Genomic DNA, 25,929 nt, shown 5'->3' on the forward strand with positions numbered 1-25,929 from the left:
CCTCCTGGCAAATGGGTGTCTGCCACCACCCATTCGCAAGCACGACTCGCTCGCAGGGCATGCGGATGGATGTAACACAGTAACCGACCAAGGGGGGAACGCCCACCTCTTTCCATGGTTGCTGACCATCGACAGATGTGGTGCTCTGAGCAACCTTACATATGCGTGCGCATTCAGGGAAAGTGGGCGGGGAGCTGACATCCGGGGCCTGTCTGTCATGCCTCATTAGCATGAGAACACTCAGCGTTCACATGGGAACACCCAGGGCCGGCGCTACCCACTCAGCAGCTCCTGCAAAGCAGGGAGGCGCCATGCTGAAAAGGCGCTGTCTCCCTCCCTGCTCTGCTAAAGCTGCCTCAGCCCTCACTGTCACTGCCTCCTGCACGCCGCCCGCAGCGCCTGTCTGACAAGCAGGCGGCAGTATGGAGAGGCTGAGCAGCTCCCTGCACCGTGTACACACTGTCCTCCTCCTGCGACCTGCCCCCTCTTCCTCACAGACACTTGCTCTGAGGCATGTAGCGCTGTCTGTGACTGCTTGGATGAAATGTCATGTCCGGATCCACCCCCTACCCATTGCTCCCTACGCCTGTCAGCTGTCAATCAAATGTCGAACAGGCAGCAGTGCCGCATCCCCTTCCTTCCCTCTTCTCAGAGTGCTATGCCAGTGCCTCTGCCAGTCCTCAACACTCTGCCCCCTCTATCTCCTCCCCTCTTCTTCCATCTCCTCCTTCTCTCCCCTACTTTCCCCCTCAGTCACGAGAGGGGTGTAATGTGCTGCACATACTTTTTGTACTGCTTTTGGATCGCATCGCACACACATTGCATACATGCAGTGCGATGCGATCTAGCCCATAACGTATGCGATTCTCGCAGCGTGTATGGGCACCTTTAGTGCCTGCAACATTTTGCGGACACAGCACTGAGATGGTGTATGCATACATGTACATGCACCAGAGATCCTCCATAGGATCGCATGTTGCATACACTCCCACAATCGGGCTGCAGCTTGTTGCAATGGCAATGTGAAAGGGCGCAAAATGTATGGTTTGCAGGAGGGCGCCGGACACCCTAGCACCGGCCCTGGGAACACCTATGAAACGCTGGGTGTTCCCATTTGCTAATGGGGCTGCCCGGCACCCCACACCCCTTCCCGCCCCTGCCTGATGTCCTGTTGACTGTGGTTATACAACGTAGAAAATAAACCCATTACTATAGATGGCTATGGGCCAGAGGCCTTGAATTGCTCTAATTAATATGTAATTATCTTTGACGTGCCAATCTGGCGCAGTTTATTTATGCCTAATATATGGATCTGATAGCCTCTGCCGGATGGCTGGATGGCGCTGAGGGGTAGATGTATTAAGCCTGGTGAAGTGACAACATGGCCAGTGATAATGTCCCAGCCAATCAGCTCCTAACTTCCAAGTTACAGGCTGGGTTTGGAAAATGGCAGTTAGGAGCTGACTGGCTGCGGCAGACCAGGGTTCTGTGGTTACGGCGGTTGCTAGCTTACCTTGTACGATGAGAAAGGCCTGCGTGGTATGGGGCTTGTCCTGCGTCTGATAGGAACAGGTGTAGAGCCCCTCGTCTGCCACATCCAGTTGGGTTATCACAATGCTGAACTCCGTCTTGTTGTAGTTTAGTAACTGGACCCGGGGGTCGATGGACCACTTATCGTTGCCTGCATACAGGATGTTGGACCTGTTCAGCCACGCCACTCGTGTCACTTGGTCATCGATGGAGCAGCTGGGGAGACAAAAGATTCACGGTCAGAAGGTGGTCAGACAATGCGCAAAGATTAACGTAATGCCAGAAATAGGCGTGGAGTGGGTTAAACATCCAAGGCTATGTGTGACCCATGGGAAGCATGTGACTCGGGGATCCAATAAGGTTAAAGGGAATGGCAGAGGTAGCTGAGATATTAGGGCAGGAAAGGGAGGAGTCTTCCTCTCTTTCCTGCTGAGTTTTCCCGCCCTCCCTTCCCTTGTTTGCTTATGGGGGGGTTAAATTGCGTTGGCTGATAGGCGGGAAAGAACGGCAGGTTAATCATTATCGGTTTATGCAACGTATATAGATTGTTTTTCGGTGCCCTCACCTATTCATTGACTTAGGCCTTTCGCTCGATCACCCGCTCGGGGGCAGCGACCACACCCGGACGGGTGGGTAGTCAATGCAGTAGGTTGAGTGGATACCGCTTGGTAGGGTAGTTTTGATTACGTCTGCAGTGCGTGGGGGTGGAGTTTAGTTAAGTAGATGTTCTTTCTTGGCCACCATTATTTAATTAGTTTAAGAAATCAATCTAGCTTAAAATTTGATAATAAATCAGCTAACAATTTCTGCCAAACCTATGTCTCCGAGTCTTTATTTCAGGTTTAGTTACTGTATGTAATGTTAAATGTTGAACATGCTAGAGGTACACACATAAGGGGCTAGGATGTTTATGAGTCCCTCTTATTCTGCCAGGGAAGGATTGCCAATGGGGGGATGGGACTAATGCACCTGGCCTGCACACATACAGAAAATAGGCCCATGCTCATTCCAGTATGATCATACCCAACTGGCCACACGGTCAGGCATAATCTAGGAGTATTAGATTTGTATTTCTCTCACATGGGAAATGTACTAAGCCTTGGAGATTGAGAGATAAAGTAGCAGCCAATCAGCTCCTAACTGCCATGTTGCATGTGGGTGCGTTTAGGATGCCGGCAGTCGGAATCCTGATGGCGGAATCCCGACAATGGTCAGATCGGCACCGTAACTCTGTCAGCACTGGCAATGCCAAAACTGGAATCACGACTGTTAGGGTTAGGCATGCTGCAGGCGGTGTTTTAAAAACTGGCAGTTAGGGGCTTATTGGCCGGTACTTTATCTCTCTCCACTTTGTCTATGGCTATCTCTTATTAAATCTGGCTTAAATGATGTCATTTTACAATTTTAAATATTTAGTGAGACATTGGGGCTAATAGTGTAGGGTTGTACCCGCCCATATAGCTCTGGCCACACCCACACAGCACTGGTCACACCTCCTGGCTTAATTGTTAGTTTTTTAAATCTATCTATATATATATATATATATATATATATATATATATATATATATTATGCATAATACTTTTAGACAAATAAAATGGTTTCCGCATATGATAAAATTACAATTTATGGAAATATTATGAGCGAATTTCATATATTACTCAAAATGACCAAAAACATATCAACCGTCCATGAATAACTTACAATATAAAATAATATAATGAGTGTTTTATTATAGACCATACACGAGCATATATATAATTGTATCCCTCCACCGGCATCCTACCGTGGTGTTATTGCATCACCAAGGTCCTGATTAGTAAGTGATCCGTCCTATGCTGTAATTAGTCTCTGGTCATTATAATGATCTCTCACGCTACGTTACCATATTCCTCTACATAGAAACTTCCATGTTTTAACATCTATTATCTGCATTAATAACCGCTTGACCTCTTCACATCAAACGGCAGAAGGTCAACTCTCAATATTATCTCCATCAAACCGTATTGCACGGCAATCAACGAGGCCCTTGTCATGGAAGGTTACAGCATACACAGTTTCCATTGATAGATATATCTCCACCATCTCTTTTTCTCTACAATATAATACACCGCCTTCCAGCTGCGATATCCTGTCCCTTTCACAAAGACAGCTCTTCACAGAGTCAACATTTATAGCACTTGGTATGGAGTCATATCCAATAGCACCATTATATTCCTGTATTTCAAAAGGACTTTCCAAATCCTCTTTAGGCCCCCTTTAATCCCAAACACAGGAACACAGGAGAGCCTTCAATGGCCGCAGTAATAGATTTCCAATTGCGTCTGATGCATGCACTGGAAATGCGGAGCTGCATACACCATCCATGCCTAGACCAGAGACCTGATTTCATTGGCCAATGGAAGGTAAAAATCCGGACCAATGAGCATCATTAACAAAAATCTCTCACTGTTATTAAGCAGACGAGTGCAAGTTAATGGGCCAAGCTTCAAAAGTGATAAAATGGAGAGTGACAAACAGCCAGCCAATCAGCTCCTAGCTGTCATGTCACAGACTGTGTTTGAAAAATGTCAGGCAGGAGCTGATTGGTTGGCTGTTTATCACTCTCTATTTTATCACTTTTGAAGCTTAGAGAATCTGGCCCAATGTCTTTTATCCAATTTATATCTTGTTTTCACATGTTGCATTTTGTACTTTGTATCTCCCCAGAGTATTATTTATTTATGTATTGCTTATTCCACCCGTTGTGACCTATGCAGTATTCCCAAGATGGCTGATCCGCCAGGAAGTTATTCTGTGGGCATCATGTTGTTTGTTTATTGTATTTCATACTCTGTGTCTCCCAAAAGTGTAATCATATTTCCACCTATTGATATTCTAGCCCATTGCAACCTATATTGTGCATCCAAGATGGCTGCCTCATCTGGAACTTTCTTGGGTGGGAACAATCTGCGTAACTGATTTTGTAGGTAACTCTCATTTAAAATTTCGGTACTTATGTAATATCTGGGCTCCCATTTTTCTTATGAGACCGCGTCCTCTCGCGGGGCTCGCTGTGCTCGTCATGCTTCGGGCACGGTGGCTCGCTGCGCTCGCTACACTATATAAAATCAACTCCATGCATAGTTGGATAGTAGGGTTATGAAAAAATGGGGTGCATTTAACATGGGAGCCCAGATAATACATAAGTACCAAAATTTCTTATTCACACACGGAGGGTTAGGTTGTTGGAGGGGAGGGTTAAGGTTAGGCTGTAGGAGGGGTGGGTTTAGGGCTGTGCTGTGGGATTGGAGTGTTAGGGTTAGGCTACATTAGGAAAGGGTGAGGGTTATGCTATGGGAGAGGGTAGACTGTGCGAGGGGAGGGTTAGGGTAAGGTTGTGGGAGGAGAGCATAAGAGAAGACTGTGGGAGAAGAGGGTTAGGCTGTGAGAGGAGTGGGTTAAGGTTAGGCTGTGGGATGGTAGTGTTTGACTGGAAAAGGGAAGGGTGAGGGATATGCTATGGGAGGGGAGGTTAAGGGTAGACTGTGGGAGAGGAGTGTTAGGCTGCGTGAGGCAATGGTTAGAGTTAGGCTGTGGGATGGAAGGTTAGGCTGCAGGAGCAGAGCTTATGGTTAGGCTGAGGAGGCAAGGGTTAAGTTTAGGCGGTGGGAAGGAAGTTTTAGGGTTTGGGAGGGGAGGTTAGGTTAGGGTTAGGCCAATGAAGGGTTATGCTGTGGTAGGGGTGGTTAGGGTTAGGCTATGGGAGGGGTGGGGTTAGGCTGTGGTAGGGGTGGGGTTAAAGTTAGGATGTGGGAGGGTTGGGGTTAGGGCTAGGCTGTGGGAGGGGTGGGGTTAGGACTAGGCTGTGGGAGCGGTGGGGTTAGGATTAGGCTGTGGGAGGGAAAGGTTAGAATTGCACTGTATGCGGTTAAAGTTACGGGTTAGCAATACAGTACTTGCCATAGCACCATAACCAATGCAGGATCTGCCAGAAGATCCTCACATCACTGCTGGACCCTGAAGACACCACAGCAGGTGAGTCACACCACTAGACCACCACATTTTGTCCACATTCTAATCATGTTGACAATATCAGTGTTGGCATAATGAATGTGAACGCGCACAATGACAACACGCCCATACTGCATGCCGACATCACAGATGACGATTGCCTACAGATATAGCAAAGAACCAGCAACGTGGGCACTTATAGCAAGGGAGGCGGGTGACAGAAATGAGGAAGCCGATAGTTCCGGATAACTCAGCAGAGAACGGCTGTAATGATATACATTTTTTGCTGTACAACAAATTCCTCGACAGAGCTACTTCCCAGCGATATCCCTCAGAGGTAGCTTCCTAATTAGAGTCTGCATGTTAATCATCCAGCTTTATAAGAGCCATCTATTATTTTTATTTATTTATTCATTTTTTACTTTTTTAATGAAGCCATATTTTAAGGACTCCGTCCCCCTCCCCTCTGCATGCGTCACCCACCGAGCAGGATCCCTGTACCGCCAGCGCAGGCTGAGGCCTTCTGTCATCTGTGAGTGGTCCTCGGGGAGGAATACCTTTGCCTATAATGATACTCCCCTGATAAGACATCACAGTCCCAACATGTCAGGATTGATCTAGACGGCCGCCTGCGCCGGGACCATAATGTACTTATGATTACTATGAGACGGACACATAAATCAGTGGAGGAAGAACGCCGCTAACCCTTCCTCCGCCTGAGCGCTCCGAGTTCCACGTTTATTACTGCTGCCCCCGACATACAGCCGAGGGGGGAACCTCACTGTGGCCACTGCTGTAATTAGTTTAAAAGGAAAAAAAAATAATGAAAGTCCTCTGGGGTTTTTCTTTTCTGGATGACAGTCATGGTGGTAACCCCTGATTCTCAAAATGCTGCGAAACAACTTGCCGTAAGTTGGCCATGATGGAACATTGCAAACTGCATCAGATGGAGAGGCATAAGTATTCTTGTGTGGTACTGTCACTGCAGGGCAAACTGTCCCCTGGCTGGAGCCCACTGACATCACAAGCTGTCCCTCTTATGCAGCAGCAGAAGTGTAAGCAGGACAGTACATATGTTGACGTCAGCTGCACGCCACCCCCCCCCCCCCCCTCATGGGTGCATTTACATGGGAACGCCCAGCGGTTTCAACCCCTCACCGCCGCCTCTGCTCTCACTGTTTGGTGCGAACGGGACAGTGGGACAGCAGTTTGCATGCACTAAACATCGGTCCCCCATGCGAACACGCAGGGAACTGAGCCAACCAGAATAACCCCTTTCTATCTGTTAGCAAAAAAGCACTCAACTGGGCAAAACCATGCTGCGTTGCAGGTGGGGCAGATGTAACAGGTGCAGAGAGAGTTAGATTTGGGTGGGGTGTGTTCAAAGTGAAATCTGAATTGCAGTGTAAAAAAAAAAAAGCAGCCAGTATTTATCCTGCACAGAAACAATACAACTCACACAAATTTAGTCAACATATTAAATGTCGTCATTACGAACGAAGCCTTCTATTGTCGACATACTGAATATCCCAAAAATATTACTTAATAAATATTTCCCGCGGTGTTAATGCGATCCTGCTCACCGTTGCCGGTGGTATGGTAATTCCTAGCTTGTGGCAGGGTCTCCTGAGAGAACAATACTCTCTGGCATCTTTATTCCGCTCACCCCCAATCACATTGCAGAGTAGGGGCCTAGGAACAATGCTCACTGATTATCTGCTTCATTATAAGTCATCTTGCAGTTCAGCATCATCCGAGCAGAGAACATCGTGCCTCATTAATGTCTCCAGCAACTGGCAAGCTGATCATCTGCATTAAGAAAGAGGTGATGTTTCCCATGGCAACCAATCTGATCCTGTCTATCGTTGTTCTATTCTATCCCAGAGAATCTAAATGGTTGCTATGGGAAACACATACCCTCCAACATGACCCATTGCATTCGGTAAACAATGCTCTGTTCCTGGACGTCCCTGGTAATGTATGATTGTCATCATCTGTGTTGAAACACCCTTTTCTTCAATTACCTAGTTCCACACAGGTGCTGGCAATCATACATTACCAGGGACGTCCAGGAACAGAGCATTGTGTACCAAATGGAATGGGTCATGTTGGAGGGTATGGAAACATCACCTATTTTCAGTATCTTTAGTAGAGATGAGCGGGTCCGGATCTCCGGGATCCGGCAGATCCGAATATCGCGATCCGAGTCTGGATCCGAGTCTGGATCCGAGCCGGCTCGGGAGTTCCCGCCTAAATCCTGGACCGAAAACGAGGCAAAACTGGATTCTATATAAGACGCACGCGCGCCCCGCCATCTTTACTCCAGCATAGGAGAGGGAAGAGGGTGGTTGTGCTCTGTGCTGTGTGCTGTGCTATAATAATAATATATTATTTTGCTGCTGCTCACTCGATTAGGGCAGGGTTGCCGACTTTCAGATTCTCCTCTCCGGGAGAAGCCTGGAGAGGAGAGTTTCACCAGCCGTTCAGGGGGCGGGGCTTATAAGTGACATCACTAAGCCCCGCCCCCATGCTGGTAAAACAAGGAATTCACAGCTTTCCGTGGAGGGGGCGGGGCTAAAATGACGCGATTGTGTCATTTTAGCTCCGCCCCCTCCTCTGAGCCCCGAGGATTGCGGCATTTTAATGCCGCGATCAGGGGGACAGCGGGGGTCCCCCCTGAATCCGGGAGGGTTGCCCACCCTTCCGGGGGGCCGGGAGGGGGTCCCGATTTTCGGGAGACTCCCGGAAATTCCGGGAGGGTCGGCAACCCTGGATTAGGGTCTGCAGGGGCTGCTGTACACAAGTCAAGTGTACAGGGGCTGCAGTGGCCAGTGTACAAGGGGCTGTACAGGGGCTGTGTTCAGTGTGACAGGGCCTGTGTACAGTGTGACAGCGTCTGTGTACAGTGTGACAGGGTCTGTGTACAGTGTGACAGGGTCTGTGTCCGGTGTACAGGGTCTGTGTCCGGTGTACAGGGGCTGTGTCCAGTGTACAGGGGCTGTGTACAGGGGTAGTGTCCAGTGTACAGGAGCTGTGTACAGGAGCTGTGTCCAGGGGCTGTGTCCAGGGGCAGTGCCCAGTGTACAGGGGTTGTGTCCAGTGTGACAGTGCCTGTGTCCAGAGTGACATGGGCTGTGTACAGGGGTTGTGTCCAGTGTACAGGGGTTGTGTCCAGTGTACAGGAGCTGTGTACAGGAGCTGTGTCCAGTGTCCAGGGGCTGTGTCCAGGGGCAGTGTCCAGTGTGACGGCTGTGTCCAGTGTACAGGAGCTGTGTCCAGAGGCTGTGTCCATTGTCCAGGGGCTGTGTCCAGGGTAACGGGCTGTGTCCATTGTCCAGGGGCTGTGTCCAGGGTGACGGGCTGTGTCCAGGGGCAAGGTCCAGGGGCAGTGTCCAGTGTGACGGCTGTGTCCAGTGTACAGGAGCTGTGTCCAGGGGGGGTGTCCAGAGGCTGTGTCCATTGTCCAGAGGCTGTGTCCAGGGTGACGGGCTGTGTCCATTGTCCAGGGGCTGTGTCCAGGGTGACGGGCTGTGTCCAGTGTCCAGGGGCAGTGTCCAGTGTGACGGCTGTGTCCAGTGTACAGGAGCTGTGTCCAGAGGCTGTGTCCAGTGTACAGGAGCCGTGTCCAGAGGCTGTGTCCATTGTCCAGGGGCTGTGTCCAGTGTGACGGCTGTGTCCAGTGTACAGGAGCTGTGTCCAGAGGATGTGCCCATTGTCCAGGGGCGGTGTCCAGGGTGACGGGCAGTGTCCAGGGGCAGTATCCAAGGGGCTGTGTCCAGTGTGACAGGCTGTGTCCAGTGTAAAGTAAGAAAAATAAATAAAAGTAATAAATAAAATAAAAACACATTTTTGGAGGATGATGGAGGAGGAAATAGTGGGAGATCAGCAACCTGATAGAAGTGCTGAAGCTTCCACCACCAGTCATGACAAGGCCGATACCTCTTTGTATTTTTTGCTCTTTGGAGCATTTCTCTTTTTTTGGGATAGTTTATTAAACTGCCACCCTGTCTGCCCCTGCAGTGCTGCTCTGCTTCCAAGATGTGCCAGGTTGGAAGTGTAAGGTCCACATGTACAGTATATTTGAAACAAAGAGAAAGAAAAGAAATCAGTTTGGACGGGACGCACTCCTCACCCACAATGTCTATTTTAGACTCTTTATAAAAACATACCTATAATTAGGTGTATACTTTATTGGTGTATATTTACACATTGACCTAACCGGTCATCATTTATTTTGGAGGTTCTCAATTTTATTAATTGTATGCAACCTTTTTTATATATGTTCCCTTTGCAAGGGATAATAAGTAGCGAAATTATTAAAAACAAAGTGAAGATATAGAAGAAGAAAGGGTTTAATAAAGATTTAAAAGTATCTCTGTGATCTGTTTGTTGCTGTATTTAGTTTGCTTAATTTGTTGCAAATGTATCCAAATCTGTATTTACTTTATAATAAAGTGAATTTCCAAGTCTGCTATGTTTCTTGTCTAGATTCGATTTTTACATTCCTCCTTTGATTCTTTATGTCACACAAATGTAGTATTCATTGGAGTATTTAATTGTGTATAAATCGTCTTATTTCTATTCAAGCTTTGGTGTATTAATTCTGAGTGTACGTTTGTATTTTCACTTACACATCAAGTCTCTAAATGCCTAGTATCCTAAGATACAGTGATTCATCCCAAACACCATGTGAGAGGGGTGCTTGCCGTTCAGCCCGGCACTCTCTTCTATTTAATGTTTGGGATCGGGGAAGATTCCCATGGGGGTGCGCGCAGTGTGTGAGGGTCACAGCTGCTTGTGTGTATAAATGGTAGTACGAAATGGTGCACGACTGTGATTTTATTCGGGGATGTACATGTGTATAGACACTATACTTAGATGCTTTTATTGCAATCTATAAATGAGTTATATTCTCAAAGGTGTATCACATATCAATGTTAGATATTTTTTTTGTTTATAGCAAAAAAGTGTGAATTTTTGCATACACACAAGGAGATCACTAGATTGGATCGCGGTTGTGTGTCATATAGTTGTGCAGATTTTATTAGTACTGGTATTTACTTAGTGATTAATTCCCCTTTCATCTGCACACTGATCAGTATGATTCACTTTATAGATGTTGTTAATCTCATCACATCTTGCGTACACATGGAGCAATCCCGAAATTGGTTCCTAAATTGGACTTGTTTTCAAGCAATGGTTATTTCCACTGCCTGTAAATGGTGGTGATTAAATACAACACAGTGTTTCCACACCTTTTAAACACTAGCCGCAAGGTGTCAGAATACTGAGAGTAGCGGATGTTTTTAGTACAGTAGACCGCGCTTGCAGATATTTGCACTTTGGTAGTAAAGCAGTGGGGGTGTACATGTGTATAGACACTATACTTAGATGCTTTTATTGCAATCTATAAATGAGTTATATTCTCAAATGTGTATCACATATCAATGTTAGATATTTTTATTGTTTATAGCAAAAAAGTGTGAATTTTTGCATACACACAGGGAGATCACTAGATTGGATCGCGGTTGTGTGTCATATAGTTGTGCAGATTTTATTAGTACTGGTATTTACTTAGTGATTAATTCCCCTTACATCTGCACACTGATCAGTATGATTCACTTTATAGATGTTATTAATCTCATCACATCTTGCGTACACATGGAGCAATCCCGAAATTGGTTCCTAAATTGGACTTGTTTTCAAGCAATGGTTATTTCCACTGCCTGTAAATTTTGGTGATTAAATACAACACAGTGTTTCCTCACCTTTTAAACACTAGCTGCAAGGTGTCAGAATACTGAGAGTTGCGGATGTTTTTAGTGCAGTAGACCGCACTTGCAGATATTTGCACTTTGGTAGTTAAGCAGTGGGGATGTACATGTGTATAGACACTATACTTAGATGCTTTTATTGCAATCTATAAATGAGTTATATTCTCAAAGGTGTATCACATATCAATATTAGACATTTTTATTGATTATAGCAAAAAAGTGTGAATTTTTGCATACACACAAGGAGATCACTAGATTGGATCGTGGTTGTGTGTCATATAGTTGTGCAGATTTTATTAGTACTGGTATTTACTTAGTAACTAATTCCCCTTACATCTGCACACTGATCAATATGATTCACTTTATAGATGTTATTAATCTCATCACATCTTGCGTACACATGGAGCAATCCCGAAATTGGTTCCTAAATTGGACTTGTTTTCAAGCAATGGTTATTTCCACTGCCTGTGGATGGTGGTGATTAAATACAACACAGTGTTTCCTCACCTTTTAAACACTAGCCGCAAGGTGTCAGAATACTGAGAGTTGCGGATTTAGTACAGTAAATTTGCACTTGCAGATATTTGCACTTTGGTAGTTAAGTAGTGGGGATTTGTTTGTAACATGTGCTCCGTTTTGGATGCACACTGTAATGTCCCACACTGCCTCTTATACCAGAGACTAAGTCCCTTCAGCTAGCGTGCACTACGCACCCGTATCCTGGTATACAATTTAGGCTATTTACACATAATAGATTACACCAAACAGACAGACATATAAATACAGATTTAAGCAATTGCTACAGAGTCACAGAGTGAATGCCTGATGCGCATTTCGCTCAGTAGCTTTTTCAAAGGCTCAACACCTAGGTATCTGGCCCGCCTCTACTGGGTTCTATTTATGGGATTTTGTCTTACTTGGGCGTTTCTACTGTTGGACCAATCACGGTCTTGCTTTTGATTTTTCAAATTAGTCATGACAGTCTTATTGGCTGCAGTTCTATTTAGGGATAACTGACAATGTTTATGGTTCTATTATTTATGGCATCTGCCCATTTGTTTATATTATGTATAGCAATGTTTTCACCATATATATCAATATTTTATAAGCTTAAGTATGCTGATGCCCAGCTGTTTTCAGTCGTCATTCCATAATTTCTATTTAACAATCAGATTGCAAATTGATCCGTTGCTGCACTATATCTATTTCTTTTTTATTTTTTATTTTTAAAGGGACTGTCTCTGTCCCTTATTATATACAGTGCTGCTTATTCTTGTATTCTCTATATATATTTTTTTTACAGTATTTTATTAGCATTAACGGCAGATTTGATAGGGAATATTTTCATCTTTGTTTTATGTTTTTGCTATTTTTACTGATTCTCATGAATTTCTGCATTTTTATATTTTTATATTTTATACACTTTTAATGGTATTTTATTATTGTGTTGTTCCCAAATATTCATTTTTAAATGCTAATGTGTTATCTCTTGTTTATTTTAATTTTTGGGTGCTCTCATAGGACTTATAATGTCCAAGTCCATGCCATCTGATTTAATGGTATGAATTTGATAATAGATATTTAATAAACAGCCTCACATAGTGATAAACTATTAGTGCAAAAACATTTGGTGTAACAAATTTTTTTTAAAATAAAAATAATAATAATATAATGAGTGAAATAAAATATAAAGTGCAACTTACAGTATCTGTGCTTAATGCTGTGTGAAATTATTATATAAATTAGTCTATGAAAATAGTGCCATCGTTGTGATGATTATTCATATCCTGCCTGTATAGGCAGAATATGCAGATTTCATTATGGGTTGTGCTTCCTCAGTGTAATTACATTATAAGTGATCCTCTCCTTACTATATATATTTGGTTTAGTGAATGATAATATCCTAGCTGTGTGTACACTTGGATGTGCTTGTGAATAATTATGTTCTAAGTGTATCTATAGTGTGTGTTGCCTGTATTTGGCTTTCTATTAATCGGGAATTACTCTTAGTGTATTATGAGGTTCCTCATCGTATATTTTGTTTTAATGAGGATCATTCATTTACTCATTATTACAGTTTTATATTATATAAAAGAAATTGTCCGGATTCCTTGATTTCAAGCTTTTCTTGATTTGTACAGATAGTTATCATGAGTTTTTACTTGTCATTTAGCTTTCATCTTACTACTGTAACGTAAGATATATTGTTAAATTATTACAACGCATGAATCCAGCCTCAGTTACATTCCATCATGTGTGACACAAGGACGAACTGCTGGTCTGATAGAGCCTCTAAGATTTTTAATTGGAGTATTCGAGGGGAGACAGGTCGCATCTATATAGATCTACTGTTGGTATGCTGATATTGGCAAAATAGATTCGAGGGGTGATTCTTGGTTTGGGACTAGGTTCTACCTGTATTGATGGATTACAGAAAGGCAGAATAATGTATCTCTTCATTTAAGCCATGTGGCTTCAGGCTGTTCATCAGAAAGATATGTCTTGATTCTTTCTTGAGGAGTTCATGTGTTATATCTCCTCCTCTGATGCCCAGGTTAACTTTTTCCAGAGCGATTGCCTCCAATCCTTTTGGGTTGCTTTGGTGAAGTCTCAAAAAATGTCTAGCGACACTGGTGACTTTCCTCATTTTATCCAGGTCTTTTTGTGCATTTTTAATGTTGCCTACATGTTCTAATATTCTCTTCTTCCATGGTCTTTTGGTCATTCCAATATATTTGAGACCACAGGGACAAATTAGGCAGTAAATGACTCCGGGTGACTCACAGTTCATGAAATCCTGTATCTTCATGATTTGACCATATCTGTTAGTGATGTTTTTCGCATTAGTGACATACTCACAAGCTTTACATCTCCCACATTTGTAACATCCTAATATGGGTGGTAGGCTCTTCTTCTTTCGCATAAAGTGGCTTTGGGTCAGCTGGTCTTTTAGATTGGGAGATTTTCTCCAGCTACATTGGATGCGTTCCCCCAGAACTCCTTTAAGGTCTTCATCTGTTGTTAGTATATGTTGATGTCTGGCTAGAATTCTGTTTATTTCCTTCCACTCCGTGCAATACGTGCTAATAAATCTGGGGACGTTCTCACTGGTCTTTTTTGGTTTTGGTATGAGTAACGTACTCCTAGGAATCTTCTTTGCTGCTGAGTATGCCTGTTTGAGCAATTTGTTACTGTACCCACGTAACAGTAATCTTTGTTTTAGTTCTTGTGCTCTCTGTTCGAAAATGACATCTTCAGAGCAGTTCCGTCTCAGACGGATATATTCCCCTTTGGGGATACCTCTGAGAGTTGCTGGGAGATGTGAACTGGTTTTGTGTAGAATGCTATTTGTTGCTGTTTCCTTGCGATAAACATCAGTTGTTAGTCTATTATCCACAGTTTTTTTAATTTTTAGGTCCAGAAATGAGATTTCTTTCTCACTGATACAAGAAGTGAGTTTCAAATTTAGTTGGTTGGTGTTCAAGGTGTCAATCATTTCCTTTAGGAGGTCCATTCCTCCTTCCCATATAATCAGGATATCATCAATGAATCTATACCAACCCACAATGCAGTTGGTATAGACTTCATTCTCCGTTGTAAAGACCCATTCTTTCTCCCACCAACCAAGATATATGTTCGCGTATGTTGGGGCACAGGTACTACCCATAGCAGTCCCACGGACCTGCAGGTAGTACCTGTCATCGAAAGTAAAAAAGTTGTGTGTTAAAACAAATTCCAGGAGTTTCACAACAAATTCATCAATTTCTTCCAATTTTTTCATTTTCAGGAAATATTGGGTAGCATGAATGCCCCTTTCGTGGCTGATGCTAGTATATAACGACTCTACATCACATGTGCATAATAGTGTGTTCTCTGCAACATGTATGTCTTCCAATTTCCTGAGGATGTCCATGGAATCCCTGATGTATGAGGGTAATTCCACTACAAATCTCCTCAAATAATGGTCCACAAAAGTGCTGGCTCTTTCAGTAAGGTTGGATATGCCCGAGATTATGGGTCTCCCCGATGGATTGGTTTTATTTTTATGAATTTTGGGTAGCATGTAGAAAGTTGACATTTTAGGGTTGGTGACCGCCAGATATTCCATTTCTGTTTTGGAGATAGTGCCTTTCTCATACGCATTTTTTATTGTCTTCTCGTATTGTTTTAAGAAGTTTGCCGTGGGGTTAAATATCAGTCTTTTGTAGGTTGTAACATCTGAGAGTTGTCTGTTAGCTTCCTTTAGGTACAGCTCTTTTTCCCACAAGACAATATTACCCCCTTTATCAGATGATTTAAAGATGGTATCATCCCATTTGCGCATTTCTCTTATCGCTAACTGTTCTTCCTTACTGATGTTGTGACAAAATTTGTTTTGTTTATTGATGGGTATTTTGTCTAAGTCTCGCGATACTAGCTCCATAAAAATTTGTACTTGTGGACAGATTTGTGCATTAGGAGTGAATGTAGATTTTTTCTTTAAAGATTTGAGATTGAGTGGATTAGCTTCTTCATCCTCCTCTCTTTCTGCTTCAAGGTCTTCTAGCATTCTAAGTATACGTTCATCTTCTTCATTGAAGTCTTGGATGGTTGGTAACTGTTCTCCTTCCTGTTCTTTTCTAGAATATAGTTTTTTTAGAAGAAGTTTTCTTGCGTATAAGTGAACATCCTTTTCCACTGTAAATCTGTCCATTTGCTGGTCTGGGGAAAAACTAAGTCCCTTTGATAAGACACTCATTTGTGGTTGTGTGAGGATTCTTTTAGTGAGATTAATGATTTGTAGTTCATCTTTATTCAAAACCTCCGTGCCTGTCGTCTTTGTCTTTGCGGATACCTCTCCCAATCTCTTTTCTCTCTTTTTCGTGCATTTTTTCCTCCCCCCTCTCCTGATTTTCTTATGTTCTCTGGTCCTCTGTCTCCTTCTCGTGATGTTCCCTGCCCTAAAAAACGAGCCCTTTGCCAGTTATTGCTTGATGCAAGATTTGGTTCTTCACCCTCTGATGACTCCATCTCTGAAGTACTAATATTGAACGAGTTATCCGGATCTCTTCGTTTTTCTTTGATGTTCCATTTGTAGACCAAGTTTTGTGTGTAGTCGCCCTTATCCCTTTGGAATTTAGATCTCTTCCTTTCAATGAGCATTTTCTCGAATTTGTCTAAGTCATCTTTATATTTACTGTACATTCTTTGGAACTCTTCCTCTTTTTCCGATGGTTTTAATTTTTCACTGATTTTATCGATCTCGGCAGTGTATTTTTCTAGGTTTCTTGTATCATGTTTTATGAGAATCCCTATACATTCCCTGGAGCACTTTAAGAGAGCTGCTTCCCATTCTTTCCTAAGGTCTTCCTCTATTTCAAACGATGGAAATAGTCGGGGTCTGAGTCCCCTTGGTGTCATATCATATTTTAGATAGTTTTCAAAGGTCACCTTGTTCCAGTGTGCCTTTGTTTGTTTGTAAAGTAGGTTCTTCAGGTCAGTTAAATCTGTGCTCCAGTGATTATTTTGAATATTAGTGCTGTTTTCACCAAACAGACTGCCCGACTCATCGTTCCATCTGTCTCTTCTGCTCCCAAGTTCCCTACTTAGACTAAAACTGCTCATTTTGAAGCGGGTCAGTACCTTAGTACTGATGATCCTGTAGGTCACGTGTTAGATAATATTGGTACGAATTAAGTGCTTTAGTAGAAATATGTGCTGGGTCAGATTCGAGTGGTGTGACCACTCTTAAATAAATACTGGAGAGAAAGGGATTGGGAGACCCGCACCATAAGTTTAGTGGTAATAGTTTGTATTGTTTTGTGGGTGGAAGAACGGTCAGCCTGCCAGGAGTTTTATCCAAATACAATTCCTGACCTGCTAGGGTGCAGCCCCCTGATTTAATATTGACACATTTGAAACAAAGAGAAAGAAAAGAAATCAGTTTGGACGGGACGCACTCCTCACCCACAATGTCTATTTTAGACTCTTTATAAAAACATACCTATAATTAGGTGTATACTTTATTGGTGTATATTTACACATTGACCTAACCGGTCATCATTTATTTTGGAGGTTCTCAATTTTATTAATTGTATGCAACCTTTTTTATATATGTTCCCTTTGCAAGGGATAATAAGTAGCGAAATTATTAAAAACAAAGTGAAGATATAGAAGAAGAAAGGGTTTAATAAAGATTTAAAAGTATCTCTGTGATCTGTTTGTTGCTGTATTTAGTTTGCTTAATTTGTTGCAAATGTATCCAAATCTGTATTTACTTTATAATAAAGTGAATTTCCAAGTCTGCTATGTTTCTTGTCTAGATTCGATTTTTACATTCCTCCTTTGATTCTTTATGTCACACAAATGTAGTATTCATTGGAGTATTTAATTGTGTATAAATCGTCTTATTTCTATTCAAGCTTTGGTGTATTAATTCTGAGTGTACGTTTGTATTTTCACTTACACATCAAGTCTCTAAATGCCTAGTATCCTAAGATACAGTGATTCATCCCAAACACCATGTGAGAGGGGTGCTTGCCGTTCAGCCCGGCACTCTCTTCTATTTAATGTTTGGGATCGGGGAAGATTCCCATGGGGGTGCGCGCAGTGTGTGAGGGTCACAGCTGCTTGTGTGTATAAATGGTAGTACGAAATGGTGCACGACTGTGATTTTATTCGGGGATGTACATGTGTATAGACACTATACTTAGATGCTTTTATTGCAATCTATAAATGAGTTATATTCTCAAAGGTGTATCACATATCAATGTTAGATATTTTTTTTGTTTATAGCAAAAAAGTGTGAATTTTTGCATACACACAAGGAGATCACTAGATTGGATCGCGGTTGTGTGTCATATAGTTGTGCAGATTTTATTAGTACTGGTATTTACTTAGTGATTAATTCCCCTTTCATCTGCACACTGATCAGTATGATTCACTTTATAGATGTTGTTAATCTCATCACATCTTGCGTACACATGGAGCAATCCCGAAATTGGTTCCTAAATTGGACTTGTTTTCAAGCAATGGTTATTTCCACTGCCTGTAAATGGTGGTGATTAAATACAACACAGTGTTTCCACACCTTTTAAACACTAGCCGCAAGGTGTCAGAATACTGAGAGTAGCGGATGTTTTTAGTACAGTAGACCGCGCTTGCAGATATTTGCACTTTGGTAGTAAAGCAGTGGGGGTGTACATGTGTATAGACACTATACTTAGATGCTTTTATTGCAATCTATAAATGAGTTATATTCTCAAATGTGTATCACATATCAATGTTAGATATTTTTATTGTTTATAGCAAAAAAGTGTGAATTTTTGCATACACACAGGGAGATCACTAGATTGGATCGCGGTTGTGTGTCATATAGTTGTGCAGATTTTATTAGTACTGGTATTTACTTAGTGATTAATTCCCCTTACATCTGCACACTGATCAGTATGATTCACTTTATAGATGTTATTAATCTCATCACATCTTGCGTACACATGGAGCAATCCCGAAATTGGTTCCTAAATTGGACTTGTTTTCAAGCAATGGTTATTTCCACTGCCTGTAAATTTTGGTGATTAAATACAACACAGTGTTTCCTCACCTTTTAAACACTAGCTGCAAGGTGTCAGAATACTGAGAGTTGCGGATGTTTTTAGTGCAGTAGACCGCACTTGCAGATATTTGCACTTTGGTAGTTAAGCAGTGGGGATGTACATGTGTATAGACACTATACTTAGATGCTTTTATTGCAATCTATAAATGAGTTATATTCTCAAAGGTGTATCACATATCAATATTAGACATTTTTATTGATTATAGCAAAAAAGTGTGAATTTTTGCATACACACAAGGAGATCACTAGATTGGATCGTGGTTGTGTGTCATATAGTTGTGCAGATTTTATTAGTACTGGTATTTACTTAGTAACTAATTCCCCTTACATCTGCACACTGATCAATATGATTCACTTTATAGATGTTATTAATCTCATCACATCTTGCGTACACATGGAGCAATCCCGAAATTGGTTCCTAAATTGGACTTGTTTTCAAGCAATGGTTATTTCCACTGCCTGTGGATGGTGGTGATTAAATACAACACAGTGTTTCCTCACCTTTTAAACACTAGCCGCAAGGTGTCAGAATACTGAGAGTTGCGGATTTAGTACAGTAAATTTGCACTTGCAGATATTTGCACTTTGGTAGTTAAGTAGTGGGGATTTGTTTGTAACATGTGCTCCGTTTTGGATGCACACTGTAATGTCCCACACTGCCTCTTATACCAGAGACTAAGTCCCTTCAGCTAGCGTGCACTACGCACCCGTATCCTGGTATACAATTTAGGCTATTTACACATAATAGATTACACCAAACAGACAGACATATAAATACAGATTTAAGCAATTGCTACAGAGTCACAGAGTGAATGCCTGATGCGCATTTCGCTCAGTAGCTTTTTCAAAGGCTCAACACCTAGGTATCTGGCCCGCCTCTACTGGGTTCTATTTATGGGATTTTGTCTTACTTGGGCGTTTCTACTGTTGGACCAATCACGGTCTTGCTTTTGATTTTTCAAATTAGTCATGACAGTCTTATTGGCTGCAGTTCTATTTAGGGATAACTGACAATGTTTATGGTTCTATTATTTATGGGCAGATGCCATAAATAATAGAACCATAAACATTGTCAGTTATCCCTAAATAGAACTGCAGCCAATAAGACTGTCATGACTAATTTGAAAAATCAAAAGCAAGACCGTGATTGGTCCAACAGTAGAAACGCCCAAGTAAGACAAAATCCCATAAATAGAACCCAGTAGAGGCGGGCCAGATACCTAGGTGTTGAGCCTTTGAAAAAGCTACTGAGCGAAATGCGCATCAGGCATTCACTCTGTGACTCTGTAGCAATTGCTTAAATCTGTATTTATATGTCTGTCTGTTTGGTGTAATCTATTATGTGTAAATAGCCTAAATTGTATACCAGGATACGGGTGCGTAGTGCACGCTAGCTGAAGGGACTTAGTCTCTGGTATAAGAGGCAGTGTGGGACATTACAGTGTGCATCCAAAACGGAGCACATGTTACAAACAAATCCCCACTACTTAACTACCAAAGTGCAAATATCTGCAAGTGCAAATTTACTGTACTAAATCCGCAACTCTCAGTATTCTGACACCTTGCGGCTAGTGTTTAAAAGGTGAGGAAACACTGTGTTGTATTTAATCACCACCATCCACAGGCAGTGGAAATAACCATTGCTTGAAAACAAGTCCAATTTAGGAACCAATTTCGGGATTGCTCCATGTGTACGCAAGATGTGATGAGATTAATAACATCTATAAAGTGAATCATATTGATCAGTGTGCAGATGTAAGGGGAATTAGTTACTAAGTAAATACCAGTACTAATAAAATCTGCACAACTATATGACACACAACCACGATCCAATCTAGTGATCTCCTTGTGTGTATGCAAAAATTCACACTTTTTTGCTATAATCAATAAAAATGTCTAATATTGATATGTGATACACCTTTGAGAATATAACTCATTTATAGATTGCAATAAAAGCATCTAAGTATAGTGTCTATACACATGTACATCCCCACTGCTTAACTACCAAAGTGCAAATATCTGCAAGTGCGGTCTACTGCACTAAAAACATCCGCAACTCTCAGTATTCTGACACCTTGCAGCTAGTGTTTAAAAGGTGAGGAAACACTGTGTTGTATTTAATCACCAAAATTTACAGGCAGTGGAAATAACCATTGCTTGAAAACAAGTCCAATTTAGGAACCAATTTCGGGATTGCTCCATGTGTACGCAAGATGTGATGAGATTAATAACATCTATAAAGTGAATCATACTGATCAGTGTGCAGATGTAAGGGGAATTAATCACTAAGTAAATACCAGTACTAATAAAATCTGCACAACTATATGACACACAACCGCGATCCAATCTAGTGATCTCCCTGTGTGTATGCAAAAATTCACACTTTTTTGCTATAAACAATAAAAATATCTAACATTGATATGTGATACACATTTGAGAATATAACTCATTTATAGATTGCAATAAAAGCATCTAAGTATAGTGTCTATACACATGTACACCCCCACTGCTTTACTACCAAAGTGCAAATATCTGCAAGCGCGGTCTACTGTACTAAAAACATCCGCTACTCTCAGTATTCTGACACCTTGCGGCTAGTGTTTAAAAGGTGTGGAAACACTGTGTTGTATTTAATCACCACCATTTACAGGCAGTGGAAATAACCATTGCTTGAAAACAAGTCCAATTTAGGAACCAATTTCGGGATTGCTCCATGTGTACGCAAGATGTGATGAGATTAACAACATCTATAAAGTGAATCATACTGATCAGTGTGCAGATGAAAGGGGAATTAATCACTAAGTAAATACCAGTACTAATAAAATCTGCACAACTATATGACACACAACCGCGATCCAATCTAGTGATCTCCTTGTGTGTATGCAAAAATTCACACTTTTTTGCTATAAACAAAAAAAATATCTAACATTGATATGTGATACACCTTTGAGAATATAACTCATTTATAGATTGCAATAAAAGCATCTAAGTATAGTGTCTATACACATGTACATCCCCGAATAAAATCACAGTCGTGCACCATTTCGTACTACCATTTATACACACAAGCAGCTGTGACCCTCACACACTGCGCGCACCCCCATGGGAATCTTCCCCGATCCCAAACATTAAATAGAAGAGAGTGCCGGGCTGAACGGCAAGCACCCCTCTCACATGGTGTTTGGGATGAATCACTGTATCTTAGGATACTAGGCATTTAGAGACTTGATGTGTAAGTGAAAATACAAACGTACACTCAGAATTAATACACCAAAGCTTGAATAGAAATAAGACGATTTATACACAATTAAATACTCCAATGAATACTACATTTGTGTGACATAAAGAATCAAAGGAGGAATGTAAAAATCGAATCTAGACAAGAAACATAGCAGACTTGGAAATTCACTTTATTATAAAGTAAATACAGATTTGGATACATTTGCAACAAATTAAGCAAACTAAATACAGCAACAAACAGATCACAGAGATACTTTTAAATCTTTATTAAACCCTTTCTTCTTCTATATCTTCACTTTGTTTTTAATAATTTCGCTACTTATTATCCCTTGCAAAGGGAACATATATAAAAAAGGTTGCATACAATTAATAAAATTGAGAACCTCCAAAATAAATGATGACCGGTTAGGTCAATGTGTAAATATACACCAATAAAGTATACACCTAATTATAGGTATGTTTTTATAAAGAGTCTAAAATAGACATTGTGGGTGAGGAGTGCGTCCCGTCCAAACTGATTTCTTTTCTTTCTCTTTGTTTCAAATGTGTCAATATTAAATCAGGGGGCTGCACCCTAGCAGGTCAGGAATTGTATTTGGATAAAACTCCTGGCAGGCTGACCGTTCTTCCACCCACAAAACAATACAAACTATTACCACTAAACTTATGGTGCGGGTCTCCCAATCCCTTTCTCTCCAGTATTTATTTAAGAGTGGTCACACCACTCGAATCTGACCCAGCACATATTTCTACTAAAGCACTTAATTCGTACCAATATTATCTAACACGTGACCTACAGGATCATCAGTACTAAGGTACTGACCCGCTTCAAAATGAGCAGTTTTAGTCTAAGTAGGGAACTTGGGAGCAGAAGAGACAGATGGAACGATGAGTCGGGCAGTCTGTTTGGTGAAAACAGCACTAATATTCAAAATAATCACTGGAGCACAGATTTAACTGACCTGAAGAACCTACTTTACAAACAAACAAAGGCACACTGGAACAAGGTGACCTTTGAAAACTATCTAAAATATGATATGACACCAAGGGGACTCAGACCCCGACTATTTCCATCGTTTGAAATAGAGGAAGACCTTAGGAAAGAATGGGAAGCAGCTCTCTTAAAGTGCTCCAGGGAATGTATAGGGATTCTCATAAAACATGATACAAGAAACCTAGAAAAATACACTGCCGAGATCGATAAAATCAGTGAAAAATTAAAACCATCGGAAAAAGAGGAAGAGTTCCAAAGAATGTACAGTAAATATAAAGATGACTTAGACAAATTCGAGAAAATGCTCATTGAAAGGAAGAGATCTAAATTCCAAAGGGATAAGGGCGACTACACACAAAACTTGGTCTACAAATGGAACATCAAAGAAAAACGAAGAGATCCGGATAACTCGTTCAATATTAGTACTTCAGAGATGGAGTCATCAGAGGGTGAAGAACCAAATCTTGCATCAAGCAATAACTGGCAAAGGGCTCGTTTTTTAGGGCAGGGAACATCACGAGAAGGAGACAGAGGACCAGAGAACATAAGAAAATCAGGAGAGGGGGGAGGAAAAAATGCACGAAAAAGAGAGAAAAGAGATTGGGAGAGGTATCCGCAAAGACAAAGACGACAGGCACGGAGGTTTTGAATAAAGATGAACTACAAATCATTAATCTCACTAAAAGAATCCTCACACAACCACAAATGAGTGTCTTATCAAAGGGACTTAGTTTTTCCCCAGACCAGCAAATGGACAGATTTACAGTGGAAAAGGATGTTCACTTATACGCAAGAAAACTTCTTCTAAAAAAACTATATTCTAGAAAAGAACAGGAAGGAGAACAGTTACCAACCATCCAAGACTTCAATGAAGAAGATGAACGTATACTTAGAATGCTAGAAGACCTTGAAGCAGAAAGAGAGGAGGATGAAGAAGCTAATCCACTCAATCTCAAATCTTTAAAGAAAAAATCTACATTCACTCCTAATGCACAAATCTGTCCACAAGTACAAATTTTTATGGAGCTAGTATCGCGAGACTTAGACAAAATACCCATCAATAAACAAAACAAATTTTGTCACAACATCAGTAAGGAAGAACAGTTAGCGATAAGAGAAATGCGCAAATGGGATGATACCATCTTTAAATCATCTGATAAAGGGGGTAATATTGTCTTGTGGGAAAAAGAGCTGTACCTAAAGGAAGCTAACAGACAACTCTCAGATGTTACAACCTACAAAAGACTGATATTTAACCCCACGGCAAACTTCTTAAAACAATACGAGAAGACAATAAAAAATGCGTATGAGAAAGGCACTATCTCCAAAACAGAAATGGAATATCTGGCGGTCACCAACCCTAAAATGTCAACTTTCTACATGCTACCCAAAATTCATAAAAATAAAACCAATCCATCGGGGAGACCCATAATCTCGGGCATATCCAACCTTACTGAAAGAGCCAGCACTTTTGTGGACCATTATTTGAGGAGATTTGTAGTGGAATTACCCTCATACATCAGGGATTCCATGGACATCCTCAGGAAATTGGAAGACATACATGTTGCAGAGAACACACTATTATGCACATGTGATGTAGAGTCGTTATATACTAGCATCAGCCACGAAAGGGGCATTCATGCTACCCAATATTTCCTGAAAATGAAAAAATTGGAAGAAATTGATGAATTTGTTGTGAAACTCCTGGAATTTGTTTTAACACACAACTTTTTTACTTTCGATGACAGGTACTACCTGCAGGTCCGTGGGACTGCTATGGGTAGTACCTGTGCCCCAACATACGCGAACATATATCTTGGTTGGTGGGAGAAAGAATGGGTCTTTACAACGGAGAATGAAGTCTATACCAACTGCATTGTGGGTTGGTATAGATTCATTGATGATATCCTGATTATATGGGAAGGAGGAATGGACCTCCTAAAGGAAATGATTGACACCTTGAACACCAACCAACTAAATTTGAAACTCACTTCTTGTATCAGTGAGAAAGAAATCTCATTTCTGGACCTAAAAATTAAAAAAACTGTGGATAATAGACTAACAACTGATGTTTATCGCAAGGAAACAGCAACAAATAGCATTCTACACAAAACCAGTTCACATCTCCCAGCAACTCTCAGAGGTATCCCCAAAGGGGAATATATCCGTCTGAGACGGAACTGCTCTGAAGATGTCATTTTCGAACAGAGAGCACAAGAACTAAAACAAAGATTACTGTTACGTGGGTACAGTAACAAATTGCTCAAACAGGCATACTCAGCAGCAAAGAAGATTCCTAGGAGTACGTTACTCATACCAAAACCAAAAAAGACCAGTGAGAACGTCCCCAGATTTATTAGCACGTATTGCACGGAGTGGAAGGAAATAAACAGAATTCTAGCCAGACATCAACATATACTAACAACAGATGAAGACCTTAAAGGAGTTCTGGGGGAACGCATCCAATGTAGCTGGAGAAAATCTCCCAATCTAAAAGACCAGCTGACCCAAAGCCACTTTATGCGAAAGAAGAAGAGCCTACCACCCATATTAGGATGTTACAAATGTGGGAGATGTAAAGCTTGTGAGTATGTCACTAATGCGAAAAACATCACTAACAGATATGGTCAAATCATGAAGATACAGGATTTCATGAACTGTGAGTCACCCGGAGTCATTTACTGCCTAATTTGTCCCTGTGGTCTCAAATATATTGGAATGACCAAAAGACCATGGAAGAAGAGAATATTAGAACATGTAGGCAACATTAAAAATGCACAAAAAGACCTGGATAAAATGAGGAA

The 25,929-nt window shown here is 41.5% G+C and overlaps 1 protein-coding gene across 1 annotated transcript in view; it reads right to left on the reverse strand.

Moving 5' to 3' along the window:
* Nucleotides 1-25,929, reverse strand: part of IGLON5 (IgLON family member 5) — a 340,687-nt gene that overhangs the window by 55,762 nt on the left and 258,996 nt on the right. The window contains exon 3 of the mRNA XM_083162150.1: nucleotides 1,514-1,746. Within this exon, the coding sequence (XP_083018276.1) occupies nucleotides 1,514-1,746 (233 nt within the window). The remainder of the gene's footprint in view (nucleotides 1-1,513; nucleotides 1,747-25,929) is intronic.

This window comes from Crinia signifera, chromosome 19 (genome assembly GCF_055691185.1).
Source record: "Crinia signifera chromosome 19, ASM5569118v1, whole genome shotgun sequence".
Classification (NCBI taxonomy): domain Eukaryota; kingdom Metazoa; phylum Chordata; class Amphibia; order Anura; family Myobatrachidae; genus Crinia; species Crinia signifera.